A 12,963-nucleotide genomic window follows, 5' to 3' on the forward strand; every position below is an offset into this window, starting at 1 on the left:
TGTCGAGTTTCAGCGAGTATTTCTCCGTCGATTGGAGGCAGTTAGAGCGAGGTTGGATTTGCCGGGGATAGGAGTTGAATTGGACATGTCGAGGATATTCATGTCCAGGGTGATGTCGAATAACTGAATAGATATACTGTCTAACTACGTATTACTGGTTATCATATCATGAATACTTAGATAACTATATCAGATTCTTGGTAGAACATTACATGTTTTAAGCATGATTCCAATATAAACAGAAAAGACATATATATATTGAATCTGGGAGTAGTGGTAACATCTAGTTGATATCAGGCCATGGCCGGAGACAAGTAAGACATTATTTCCAATCTACCATTCTCAGTATATTCCAATGGCCAACAACAACTATAGACTAGTTCGACTTGTCTTCCCAAGGCAAGATCATAGAACCTTCCTCGCATGCTAGCATATCAACAATCTAATATCAAAGGCCACCCATCTATAGACATGCAAACTACGAGCCTCTTCACAAAGAACATCGCGAACGTAGATATTCGACTATCTGCCTCCATCCAAGATGATACTGCATTCATGTTTTTCATATTCATATACTTCACAAAACATAACATAACAATAAAGACCAACTCATCCACTCGCCTCATACATACGCAGTTTAACACCCATCCCCGGCGTGCCCACAATCTCAGACTTATGAAACTGTCCCTCCCAATCACCATCATACTCAATCCGCTCATACCGCTGCACAATCCGCACAATCGTATACCCCATCTCCGCCAGCGCAAAGTTCTGCCCGATACAGATCCGCGGCCCCCCATTGAACGGGATATAGTGCCACGGCCTGGGAGCCCACTTCTCCCACCTCTCCGGCGAGAAAATCCCAGGGTCTGCGAAGTGCTCGGACGCAGGCGGGTACAGGTCTGCGCGCCGCTGCATGGCATACGTTGAGTAGGTTACGGCGTCGCCCTTTAGCACTGTAATGGGGAGATCGCCGTTTGGGCCGCCGCCTGTGGGGAGGGAGGTGTCTGTGAGCGCGAAGCGGATGTTGTATGGCACGGCTGGGTAGAGGCGTAGGGCCTCGTTGATTGTGTGGCGGAGGTAGGGCATGTTCTTGAGGTCGTCGTATGTGGGTGCGCGAGACGGGCCGACTTTGGCAAGGACTTCGGCCCGGAGCTTTGCGTAGGTCTCCGGGTAGTGGGAGAGTTCGTAGAAGGTCCAGGAGAGCGTTGCGGCGGTGGTATCGCGGCCGGCGAGGAGGACGGAGACGACCTGGTCGCGGATGGTCTTGGGGTTACGGGTGTAGTTTGCTAGGGCGTGTAGGAAGGTGAAGGACTTTTCTGGGCCCTTTTCTACTTCGTGGGATTGGAGGCTTAGGGTTTCGTGCACGAATGGCCAGACGAAGTCGTTGATGACCTTGAGGCCTTCGTTGTACTTCCCGCGTGGATAGAAATGCTGAGCTGGGCTGGAGATTTGTTAGCGATGAATTCGTTTAGTTGTTTTTGCTAAGCTGACTTGCCCGATCATCGTCAGCAATGTTTGGATGCGTTGGACTTCCGCAAAGGCCACGGCAAAGTCGGCCTGTGGGTTTTCGAGACTGTCGATGCTCTTTCCAAGAAGGAATTCAGTGATGGCATCCAGGGTCATTCGGTAGAACAGGTCCATAACGTCGGTTGGTTCACCCGAAGGGCTGTATAAGTTCAGCATAATCTGGACCTTTCGCTCGAAGATGTCAAGATCACTGATCCGGTCCTTGATGAACATCGGCCGGATCAGGTTACGACTACCCTGCCACTCTTTGCCATCGGTAGTGAAGATACTATCCCCAAGAAACGGGATCCAGAGCTCGTGGAAAAGCTCGCCCTTGCCAAAGTCTGCGAACTTCCCGGTCAAGACGGCCTTGAGGTGCGCGGGCTCGCGGGTTTGAATGACCCGGAATGAGCCAAAGAGGTTGCTCTCAACGCAGTTTGGCGATGATGGGTTGCCGTGCTCAAGGCACTTGTTGAAGAACTCGTATAGGCGGTGCTCCTTCTGCGCCTTGACGACAGCAAAAAAGAAGCGGGTGGCTTTCAGTACCTTAGCTCTCGTACATCAGAGAGGTTTACGCAGTGACAAATGCAGATACCTGAGATGATATCCTGAGGACCCGAGGGCGCATGAGCTCCGCCTTTGCGATATATTCGACGGTCATGGAGGAAGATTCTAATCGGCCTCGTAAGTATATAGAATATCAAAAAGCCGACGACGGCGAGCACCGGGCTCAGCAGGATTAAGAGGTATGTCTTGATATCCATATTCTCGATATTTTCACAATATCTTTGTTATATTTCATCATGGCAGTGTTGGCCGTTTAAATGTTGACGAGCCGGCGAGGAGTAGTATAGCGGAGTCGCTATGCCTGAGTCAAGGTGTATGGACTGTCTTGACTTTACAAGATGGTTGGTCAACACCACAAGTAGCGTTTTGGACTGTGCGGAGAACCCTGCTTAGAGCCCGCCATAGTCCTCGGCTAGCTCGTGTTTTAGTAATGACAGCTTGACAGAAAGCCTGTGACTCGAGGACAAGGCAGTTGCAGAATACAGGACCGCTAAAATACGATCTTGTAACCTACAGAGCATGGGACTAACATCCCAGGCTGTCGCTTCTCGATAGCAAATTTAGCCCTCCAGCCGGTGCAATGCCCTGGGATAAGTACAGCGGGGTCCAATTTCAGCAAGTCTTTGATGCTGCTTTCTATTTGAGTTGCGTCACTCGTCGCCAGATGGAAACCCCCAATAACAGCATGTAGACGGACACGCCCCCCTGCAAGCTCAAGCGCATGCTGCGTGCAGTTGACGACTCCAGCGTGGCTGCAGCCAGTAAGCATGACGATTCCTTTGTCTGAAGGAATCTCGTTAGCGTTGCATGTGAAAATTTGGGGTTGGCAAAACAAATGCAATTAGCGTACCTTTGATATTGCACATGATGAATCGCTCGTCAGCAATAACCTCGTCAGAAGTCCATTCGTTATCATTCTTGTTGAAACGCATCCCGTATTTCAATCCTGTCTCATAAGGTGTCCGTCTCGGTATCTCGCCAGATATGAGAAAGAAATCGTCAAGCACGGTATGGGCGACGTCTTGTTTCTCGATGGTTGCGCCGGCAGCTTCGAGCTCTTCGAAAGAAGGATCCGCTTGGAGAGAGATGATGTTCTCGCCGATGGCGAACCCGCGAAAGTCAGGGCGGTTGGAGTGAACATCAACTATCAAGTCTCTAGGAAGCCCGTTGGCTTCTTTGGCATCATTGATCATGCGAACCGCCCGGGGGAGACCGCCTGTATTGCTTTAGCGTTGGGGTCTTGCATTTTCATATGTCAACTCACCTGAATGGTCCCGATGCCAGTGGGATAGTTGAACCAGCTCCACCGAGGAAAGATCCGGTCGCATTCGCCGGGTGTTCCTCTCCCATGCGTCTTCTTCTGGGCCCGCATCGAAAAGAATTGAGTGTTTCTTGCCTCCTTTTGTTGCGGTCTGCTGGGTCAGCAAGGCGCGCGTAATGGATGGCTAGGACAATGCGTACCAAAAGAATTGATAGACCATGGGCTGAACAACAGAGGTCCTCCATTCTGAGTTCCTTATGCGCGTCTCCTCTATCGTCTAGATTATGGGGCGAGCCCATAGCCAGATGGCCCATCAGACCCGACACCTGGACGGTGTCTGGAGCGATGGGTGACATGGGGTCCAGTTCATTGTCAATGAGGACATGAGCCTCTAGGGAGTCGATTTCAACGAGATTCAGCGGCGACATTACGGATTCAATAGTCAAAGAAATACCCAGAACAATCCAAAGGGATCAGGGATGGGAACAGATGGAAAAAAAAACCACCTCGGTCTCTCGGTGGGGGTGGGCTGCAATCTCACATCACCCCTAAAATCAACCAGGATCAGGATCAATGGAGACCAAAATGCACCGAGAGCCTCTTCCACCGTAGACCGAGTCTGTTCGGTAAATTGTAGATACTTCTGTCTAGTTGTATAGGAACCGAGGCGGTGTTCAATGGGAGCGAGAGAGTCCACGGGCCCGCGGGGATGGCGGAATATATCGTTGGCCGTCGATCCTCCACAAAGGAGATCGTCCCTCACGCTCACTTTTTGCCTCTGACAACCTCCCTGCCAACCTACGCCAGTTACGCTCTCCAGCCAATATGCGCTTTACCATACTATTTCCTCTGCTACTCCTCTGCCTGCCCCTCTCCACCGCTGCATTCAGCGCCGTCTGCATAAGAGTCGTGACAGCGCTGGTCGCACGCCCCAACGATCTGTTCAACAAGTTCCAGAACGAAGTCTGCGCTCGAGGATGCCAGCCGACAGTGCCTCACTGGGACCTCTGGACCCGCAACAACACCTTTGTCCCCGCCGTTCGCAGCATGATGAAGACGCTTAACGCCCCGAAGCAGGAGGAAGCGATGTTGAAACTCGGTGACGATGCGGCCGACATCATCAAGCGACAATGCGGGCCAAAACTTCAAGGACGAGACATCTGCGCCGATGGTGAACTCCTGGCAGCGTTTGGAAATTGCTTCAAGAGGAATTTCCTCAGATCAGCAATTGCCAACATGCCCGTGCTGCTGCCGATGGCCTCGGAGCCGGTATGTCGTAGGCAGCTGGAGTATCTCGAGTCGGACGAGCTGTGGGAGGAGATTATACCAAACAACATGAGGGACTACGCAAAGGTGTGCAAGCAGTTGACGTACGAGCCAGTGATGGAGCAGATGTATACATTCTGAAACAACAATGGATAGCTACTGTATATAATGTATATAAACGCAATGTATCTCATAATATGCCGAGAGCGCTGTTATCTCCGTGTCGGGAAATCGGCGTCGATTTCCCGATGTCGTCTCACTTTCAGTCGTCACTATTGCCATTATCTCCGCTACACCGCAGCTCGCAGCTCTTTAAATCCAGCTTGTCCCAGGGACTGCGCCATGACACTTCGTCCGTACCTACCTTGATCTCTCTTCTATGGCATCCGCCTGTTTGTCTCGGGCCCTCCGCCCGAGCTCCTCGCTCACGAGTCTTGTGCTTTCCCCGCGTCATCTCCGCCCTCGCCTCTCCTCTCATCCCTACCCCCCTCGCCTGTCTTACTCTCGGTCGCTCAGTCGAAATGTACATTCGAGCGAATTTCAGCCATTTGTTCCTCCTCCACCGAGCTCTCTAGGGAAACCAACACCCGCGAAGACCTACCGCCGAACCCGAAAATGGCTGCGCCGTATCTTCTACTTGTCAGTCGCGACTGGCGTAGTCTACGCCCTTGATACCCAATTTTACGCCTCATCCCTGACCAGAACCGCACGAACTTTTTCGCTGGGGTTGCTTGTAGCTCTGGACTACAAGATCAATTTCCGGCCGAACCCGCCCCTCGCAAATTCCATCACAGATGTCCATGCTCGAAACGCCGAGCGATTGTCCGACCTTCTACGGCAGAATGGCGGACTCTATTTGAAGATCGGCCAGGCAATTGCAATGCAATCCGCTATCTTACCGCCGGAGTTCCAGAAGATGTTTTCACGCATGTTCGACGATGCACCCCAGAATGACTGGAAGGACGTTGATAAGGTCATCCGGCAGGACTTTGGCAAGTCCGCGGAGGAGGTATTCGGCGTCTCCTTCAGCGGAGATCCTACGAAGGGAGTCATGGAGCGTACTGCCAGGGCAAGCGCCAGTGTAGCCCAGGTCCACTGGGCTCGGTTGGCGGATGGGAGAGAGATTGCCATCAAGATTCAGAAACGAGAGATCGCACAGCAAATAAAATGGGATCTATGGGCTTTCAAGTATGATACCTGCCCTGTGATATTTTTGATTCCTTCTTTACTAACAAGCTCGAAGAGTCGTGACCTGGATCTACAGTCGCGTTTTCGATATCCCGTTCTACAGCCTTGTGCCCTATGTCAGCGAGCGCCTTTTCCTCGAGACAGATTTTGAAAACGAAGCCGATAACTCCGAAATGATGGCAAAATTTGTTGCAGGAGAGCCTCGCCTCCGAGATCGTGTGTCCATTCCTAAAGTTTACCGTGAGCTCAGTTCCAAGCGCGTCATGACGGCCGAGTGGGTTGAGGGCGTGAGACTCTGGGATAAAGACTCCATCACACGCACATGGCGCGGAGGCTGGCGGCAAGGCAGCCCGGGCTGTGGCGGAACTCCGTTAGACCTTCCCAAGACCAACAAATCCCTATCCGCAACGGCGTCGCGATCCCCAAACTTCAAGATTAAGCCAGATCGAGACGAATGGCGCGGGAGGAATCGCCGCGGAGGCCTTGGCCTCTCGTTGAAGGAAGTCATGACAACTATGGTAGATCTCTTCTCGGCACAGATGTTCCTTTGGGGGTTGGTGCACTGCGACCCTCACCCAGGTAATATTTTCATCCGCCGCAAGCCTAATGGCCACTCTGAGCTTGTTCTAATCGATCACGGCCTCTATATCCACATGGAACCTGAATTCCGGCACCAATACGCACGATTCTGGAAGGCACTCCTCACTTTCGATAATGAGGCAATCGGCGACATCGTCAAAGGCTGGGGTGTTAACAACGCCGACATCTTTGCTTCTTTAACACTCATGAAACCTTATCGCGGCGGGAACCTCTCCACTCAACAGGGCATCGAGAAACTCAGCAAATCTGAGCGAGCCCAACTCCACTATGAAATGCAACAGGCCAGTCGCAAAGCCGTCCGCGAGATACTCGGTGATGAAAATAAATGGCCTCGCCAACTAATCTTTATCGGCCGCAATCTCCGCATCGTCCAAGGGAACAACCAGTTCTTGGGATCCCCCGTCAACCGTGTAAAGATAACGGGGCTGTGGGCGTCGCGTGCACTTGTGGAATCGCCCGACCTGCCGCTGAGCGAGAAAATTAGGAACTACGGCCGCCATCTGCTTTTCCGCTTTGTGCTCTTCTCCAGCGATCTCTTCTTCTACTTCACAAAGGTGCGCCAGTTCCTGCACCTGGGTGGTGGCATGGAAGATGATCTCGAAGCTCAAATGCAATCGGTCGCTAAGGATATGGGAGTGGAGTTGAATCACAGCGTTTTTGAGGGATAATCTACTCTTGACGTATATACTCTTGGTCTTCTCCCCTATAGACTTTGTATACTACCAACGATAAAATGTATAAAACAGGGACAATCGAGTCGAGCACTGTAAATTTCGAAATGGTTTACCGTGTCTGCACACGGTTAATCGTGTAGTATATCCAATCTGTTATTATTCTGGTATGGAACTGTAGATAAGGTACAACTTAGAGGGTTCTAACAAAAGAGGGGGAAAAAAAAGACAAGTATACATACTCGCTTGCTGATTCTCAAAAAAAGAAAGATAAATACGTTTACCCTAGAAAAAAAATTCACCTACATACATTTGGGGTATTGCATCATGTCCACGGATCGTGAGTAGGGCATATCTCGTATAGCATGTCATATCTTTAGGTCCATTCGACAGCGAATCTATCTCTGTCGAGGGGTTTATTGTTCCCACTCAGAGTACCCGAGGGGCCGCCATTCCTGACCCGGGTACGCAGTACTGGACATCATTATTTCCTCGCTGGAATCATCGTCCGCTCGGACGGGCAGTTCGACAGGGGCATTGGAGGCGTTTAGTGCTCGGCCGCCGCCGCGGTGTGGATGTATTTGTTCTAATGGTCGACCCTGTTCGGGTGCCGCTGGAGCAGTTGGTAGGTTGATGAATGGAGGGCCCTGTTTTTCATCTACAGGTTGGTGGCTAGACGGCCCATGCTCTTCTTCATCTTCTTGGTAGGTTGGTAATCGGGGCCCGTTCAGAGCGCCTTCGGTTTCCTGGCGCCAGGAGAATGATGAGTTTGTTGTGCCCTCGTCGGAATCGCCCGGAATGGTGATCTTCCATGGTAGTTCTTGGTCACCGACGTGACTGGTACGGGGGTTGGATGTTCGGAAGGTGCCCAGCTTGTAGGCCGGATCGGTTGCGTCGTGCTTTGGCAGATTCCGCTCTTCGGGCCGTGGCGCGAAGGCCTTGGGGCTCCGGGAGCGGAGGTGTAGATCTTGAGCGTAGGTGCGGTCTTCGGAGCGGCCGCGAGATGGCGGCGTGCGAGGAGCTGAGGTAGGGATAGGAGGGCTGAATTGTGGGGAAGAAGCGCGGGGCTGGCGATGTGGACTGCCAGGTGAATGGTAGGGAGGGGAATGGGGAGAGAGTCGCCCAGGATCGAGGGGTGTAGGGTCGCTTAGTCTCATATGGTCACTGCTTGCGGTACCGCGAAGGCATGAGTGCGGCTCTGCTACGTTGAAAGTTTCCGGTGACTCGTGGGCAAAGTATCCCTCGATGGGTGCGCGATGCCCTTGAAAGGTATTGCGAGCATCTGGAAGAGAGACGGGCCGTTCATGATTATCCACTGAAGAAACCGAAGAGGTAGCAACTCTAGAGTCTGGTCGAGAGGTCACTGGTGCGAGATAGTTCCTGGTGCTGCCTTCTGGTGAGGATCCAAGTGGCTCTGGGGGAGCTGACTTTCTATGCTGAGTGCGGCTGAAAAGGCCCTGGAGCAAGAATCAGAAGTTGAACCCACAAAATCAGTACATGCGAACGAGAACCTACAGTCAATTTATTAAAAGACTTTTTCTGCAATTGACCGGCCTTAAATTCGGACTGGTTCGAACCCATTGAGACGCGGTGAAGTCGACCAACGTTCTTCAGCTTCTCCAAGGGCGAGGAAGAGGTTCTGGGAGATGCGGGGTCCCGCGACGAGGATATCTGTTCTGGCCGGCGTGGCCACTCATGCTTGGGAGAAAGGGGCGGCAGCAGTCCAGGGGTGGAAGCCGGGCGACCGTTATGCCGGACCGGGCCTGTTTGAATAGCCTCACGGGGAGCGAAAGGGCTTTCAAAAAGGTTATTGTTCCCTTGGCTGGACGCTCTCCTCTGGCCACGGCGCCAAGTTCTTCCGCCAAAGTGACGCGGCTGGGAGTCGCCCACGTCGGATGGCAGTGAAATCTCAGAGGAAAGCTGATTCTGGGCTGGCGGAGAAAATCAGCCACCAGTCGGACTACTACTACAATTACATAAAGGAACGAGAGAGTCGACTCACCAAGCTTCGGTGCGAGGGGCGGCGGCGGGCCTAGATCTGATTCCTGCCCGCCCAAGGACGAAATGGATGGCAGCTGGTGCAGAGCAGGAAGCATTGAATCGTGGCTCGGGGCGCTGTCTTGCTCTGGAATATCATCGAGGATTACAGCGTGAAATCGGGGGCTTGGTAGGTCTTCGCGAGATTCAGGGAACGCATTAATGCTTTCGTCGTCGTCCTTTGCGTCGTTCTGCGCATTCCTTCGGAGGTCGTCTCGTGGCTTAGCGCCCAAGTGATCAACACCGTCGCAGCCCGTGTGCTCGTTATTATTGGCCGAACGAGAAGTGTCCTCATGCGGCTCCCCTTGTTCCTCAAAAGGACAGGGATTGCTGGAGCCTGCTGGGCGCTGCTGGGTCCCGCCGTGCCTGTCGAATTGCCCGCTGGGTGGAGAGGGTTGGACAAAGGAATATTCCCCACCCCGTGTTGTCACTGCGTCGCCGAACTGATTTGTCAGTCTCATCCATGGTCTACTCGCAGGAGGATCAAGCAGGTCCTGGGTGTCTTCTAGGTCTAAACCTGGTTCAGGGTCAGGCTGGAGGTCTGATAGCTGTACGGGCCTGTGATATCCACGCGACGATTGGAACCCCTACAACACAAATCACCAGGATATTAGAGGTGACACAAGTGAAGAAAAGGGCAAGTCGAGCAAGAAGGACTGGGGGCAAAAGCAAAGGGAGAAAGCGCAGATACAACGAGTGGTTCGCAAACATTATCTCGTGTCACATTCTCAATCACACTTCAAGATATTCTCAATTACAACAGGCCCTGGTATCAAGAAAACAAAGACATGGAGCAGAATGAAAAGGAAATATACAGGATGAAGGACAAGTTAAAACATATACAACCATGGACCTCCATACTAATTAAGCAAGACAAATTAAGGAAACGGAAAGATGCAAGTGGGATTGGGATAAAGAGAACAATGCAGTGCAAGACGAACCCCCAAAACGAAATCAAGGCTCTACCTTTTCGGATCCTCCCACTCCCTTCAGTTTACTCCGGCTCTTTGAAAATAGGCCCTTAGCGGCTTTGCCGGCATGGCCACCCAATACTCCCGCAGTGTGCAGGAAATCCTTCCCTGCCTGATTTTGCCTCACAGAGCCAAGGGTCGCGGAGGGCCGCCTAATATGGCCCGATGTTGAGTGAGATCCATCCTGAAGCGAAGACGCAAGGTTTCCCAAGGACGATAGCTTGGGGAATTTTGCGCGTGGTAAACTGTTTTTGAATTCGTCGGATAGCGGTTTCGAGTTGCGCTCAACGACGTCAGCATGCTCTGGACGGGCGTAGAGGGTAACCTGAACCCAATTGCTTAAGCCAGTATCAATAGCTGCGAACTGGTCTCGAGTCCGGTCAAACGCCTGGATCCGTTCATAGGGCGACTGTTTACCGAGGATATCTTTAAACCCAAGTAAGCCTGATTCGATTGATGCAGAGGGGTTTGGTGCTGAAGGCTCCAAAGCTTGATGCTTGGGGCTGTAGGATTCTTCCTCTTCTGCCCGCACTAGTGTCTCCGAGAGAGTAGGCTCATGACCAGGAGCACTTGACGAAATGTCGGTAGTGTCTATCGCCAAGGGCGGCAAGGTCGTAAGCCCGGCGTTTTCAGGTTCGTCTCTGCTTCCTTCCTCCAGCGTCTTGGGCACTTCGTTTGTTGGCGTTGCCTCAGACTCCGGGTGAACGTTTTCTTGAGACAATGGGAACTGACCCGGCATTGGTCGAGCGGGTTGCGGTTGTGTGACAAGATGAGTAGGATCTTCCTCGTCGGACGATTCTTCCCAAGAAAACCGCTTTTTAAGTTTGGGTTGTGTATTCTGTGCTAAGAGAGGAGCTGGTTGCTCAATTGAAGGTCCTGAAGTTTCTGGAATAGCGTTGGACATGGAACTAGCGGGTTCAGCCTGCGGGACTGCGGCTGATAGCCCACCCTTATGTGGAAAGAGGGTGTCCTGTCCACTCGTCTGAGGAGGTGTATCATTGTCCTGGTGATCAGATGGAGTGTTCTCTCTGCTCAAGGAACGAATAATTTCCTTCCTCAGCCGGTCATTCTCCGTGTCTTCGGGAGAATTGTCCGAGCTCATGGATGGGATGATCACAGGAATGTTCTCCGAGGATACTCCTGGCCCAGGCGCCATATTGGTTTGAACATTAAGAGGTGGTGGTAGGTCCTGCATTGGTGTTTCTCGAGAGGGCAGGGCCGTGTCTCGATGATGTTCCTGCTGAGAGGATTGCGGATGATCCAGAGGGGGCTCTGCGGGTGTCGCAGCAGAAAGCTGAGCCAATTCAGAAGAAACACTAGTCCCAGGGCCAGCAAGTTGTGGTCTGCGAGACGGACTATTACCAGGGCTGGGAATGCTCAAGTCCCGGCGGTGCCCTGGCTTAAAGACAATGCCGGCTTCGGTCGGTGTCTCTGCATTTTCATTGGGCTCTTCGTGAATAGTTGGGGTTTTATCATCGGTATTATTGTTTCGGGCGATAATAGGACTGATTCCCGTAGTGCTATCACTATTCGAGCGAGCTACACTATCAGCAATTGTACTTGGGGTGTCGGGAACATCGAATGCTTGGTTGACAGCTGAGCGGAATCCGAGAGAAGGATTGTGTTGGAGTTGGTGTTGTTGGTCTGGCTTATCTTGATTGCTTTGAGGTGTTGAATCAGAATCCGTAAGAATACTAGAACCAAAACCTGACAAGCGTTTCACATCCGGCAGAGAGAGGGTCGGAGGCTCGTTTGCTGTTGCCGGTTGAATACCTGAAGTATTGGCACCCTCCGCGTCTGCTTGAACGGGAAGGGGAGCAGTGGTTTCGGAAAACCCGGCACCTACACTATTCGTAGGAGGCGACATCGCAGACGTGGCTTTCTGTTCTTCATGCATCCGCTTATAGATCTCCGCTGGACGGACAATTGGTGTTTCAGGGCTGTTGGACGACGCCGGATTCCCCGTTGACTCTGTTTGAGCGTTCTCCATATTAGGCAGAGGCGGATGTGAAGATCCTTTTGAGGTGCTCGAGATATCCGGATTGCTTCGATTCGCACCAGGCTGCGGAACCTGTGGGACTGGCGGCTCGTCATCGTATTCATATTCCCCATACTCATCTTCGCCCCAGTCATCGCCGTCGTAGGTGTACTTCTTCGCCTCGACCCAACGTTTCGTTTTCGCACGGTTCACATTCGTTCTGAAAGATACAGGAGTATCGCTGCCTGCATGGGGAGATAGTGGACTGCTAGTGCTAGAGTTGGACGTGTGCAAAGGACTAGGAGAAAAAGTGTGTCAATTAATATCATGCAATGCAATACTGGCGAGGTGCCGCAACTTACGGGCGCTGAAATGGGCCTGACATGGTTTTAGGTGGCTGTTTTTCAACAGCTCATCAACTTTCACAATTAGATCGGTGTAGGCTGGCGATTGGCATGCCCAAGCGCAGCAATTGTAAACTTGACGCCAGTCGTGTGCTGTGTCACAAAATAGAAAGCAGAACTCGCTAAGGCAACGGCGACAGGTTTCGGGCGGCTATGACGTGAAGGAGAAGGTGTAAGAAGGGTCAAAGTGTCAGGCAAGTATTTTAGTGAGGATGCTGGGGAGGGACGGGCTGATTAGGCGCAGAAGTAGATTGAAAAAGAAAAGAACAGCGTCTGAGGGGGTCGGGAAGAAGTAAAAGTGTCCAAGCTAAGCTGACGTTGTCGTCAGGCACTGCCGGTAGATAATGATTGCATCCCCCTGAGGCGTAAGGCGGGCATATTGTCACTGCCTGAGCGCCTGGGGCCGTTTATCCTTGGTGGCGGGCCTGTGGCTGGCCGTACGGGTGGCTGTGCTTTCATGTGGTTAATCTTTACGCTTTTCCATTTTCGGAAGTTTAATCCACGTGATTGC

At 52.1% G+C, this 12,963-nt stretch overlaps 4 protein-coding genes across 4 annotated transcripts; 1 reads left to right on the forward strand and 3 right to left on the reverse strand.

The window, feature by feature from the left end:
- Positions 1 to 609: 609 nt before the first annotated feature.
- Positions 610 to 3,765, reverse strand: ASPVEDRAFT_51685 (uncharacterized protein; the record flags this gene model as incomplete). Its single annotated transcript, XM_040814516.1, has 7 exons — positions 610 to 1,444; positions 1,499 to 2,045; positions 2,105 to 2,190; positions 2,607 to 2,859; positions 2,927 to 3,292; positions 3,341 to 3,488; positions 3,538 to 3,765. 7 exons carry the CDS (start codon positions 3,763 to 3,765, stop codon positions 610 to 612), a joined length of 2,463 nt encoding a protein of 820 aa, XP_040666272.1.
- A 397-nt stretch (positions 3,766 to 4,162) lies between these two features.
- On the forward strand, positions 4,163 to 7,059 carry ASPVEDRAFT_128112 (ABC1 kinase family protein; the record flags this gene model as incomplete). The annotated part of the gene is made up of 3 exons (XM_040806518.1): positions 4,163 to 4,613; positions 5,179 to 5,791; positions 5,847 to 7,059. The coding sequence occupies 3 exons, from the start codon at positions 4,163 to 4,165 to the stop codon at positions 7,057 to 7,059; spliced, it is 2,277 nt and encodes a 758-aa protein (XP_040666273.1).
- A 184-nt stretch (positions 7,060 to 7,243) lies between these two features.
- Positions 7,244 to 9,806, reverse strand: ASPVEDRAFT_573467 (uncharacterized protein). Its single transcript, XM_040815326.1, has 4 exons — positions 9,065 to 9,806; positions 8,578 to 8,993; positions 7,305 to 8,519; positions 7,244 to 7,254 (listed from the first exon to the last, which is right to left on the reverse strand). Exons 1-3 carry the CDS (start codon positions 9,558 to 9,560, stop codon positions 7,479 to 7,481), a joined length of 1,953 nt encoding a protein of 650 aa, XP_040666274.1. The 5' UTR covers positions 9,561 to 9,806; the 3' UTR covers positions 7,244 to 7,254; positions 7,305 to 7,478.
- On the reverse strand, positions 9,503 to 12,848 carry ASPVEDRAFT_573130 (uncharacterized protein). The gene is made up of 3 exons (XM_040815322.1): positions 12,411 to 12,848; positions 10,066 to 12,346; positions 9,503 to 9,616 (listed from the first exon to the last, which is right to left on the reverse strand). Exons 1-3 carry the CDS (start codon positions 12,431 to 12,433, stop codon positions 9,611 to 9,613), a joined length of 2,310 nt encoding a protein of 769 aa, XP_040666275.1. The 5' UTR covers positions 12,434 to 12,848; the 3' UTR covers positions 9,503 to 9,610.
- Between the last annotated feature and the right edge of the window lie 115 nt (positions 12,849 to 12,963).

The sequence above is a fragment of the Aspergillus versicolor genome, assembly GCF_001890125.1.
Source record: "Aspergillus versicolor CBS 583.65 unplaced genomic scaffold ASPVEscaffold_3, whole genome shotgun sequence".
Lineage (NCBI taxonomy): Eukaryota > Fungi > Ascomycota > Eurotiomycetes > Eurotiales > Aspergillaceae > Aspergillus > Aspergillus versicolor.

Excerpts from the sequence above, each read along its gene's own strand:
- ASPVEDRAFT_573130 (XM_040815322.1), bottom strand. The coding sequence starts at position 12,433 with ATGTCAGGCCCATTTCAGCGCCC. Across the intron at positions 12,347-12,410 it reads TCAGGCCCATTTCAGCGCCC|TCCTTTGCACACGTCCAACT; the intron begins GTAAGTTGCGGC and ends TTTTTCTCCTAG.
- ASPVEDRAFT_573467 (XM_040815326.1), bottom strand. The coding sequence starts at position 9,560 with ATGAGACTGACAAATCAGTTCGGCGACGCAGTGACAACACGGGGTGGG. Across the intron at positions 8,994-9,064 it reads GCCCCTCGCACCGAAGCTTG|CCCAGAATCAGCTTTCCTCT; the intron begins GTGAGTCGACTC and ends TTTCTCCGCCAG. Across the intron at positions 8,520-8,577 it reads AGTCTTTTAATAAATTGACT|GGCCTTTTCAGCCGCACTCA; the intron begins GTAGGTTCTCGT and ends TTCTTGCTCCAG.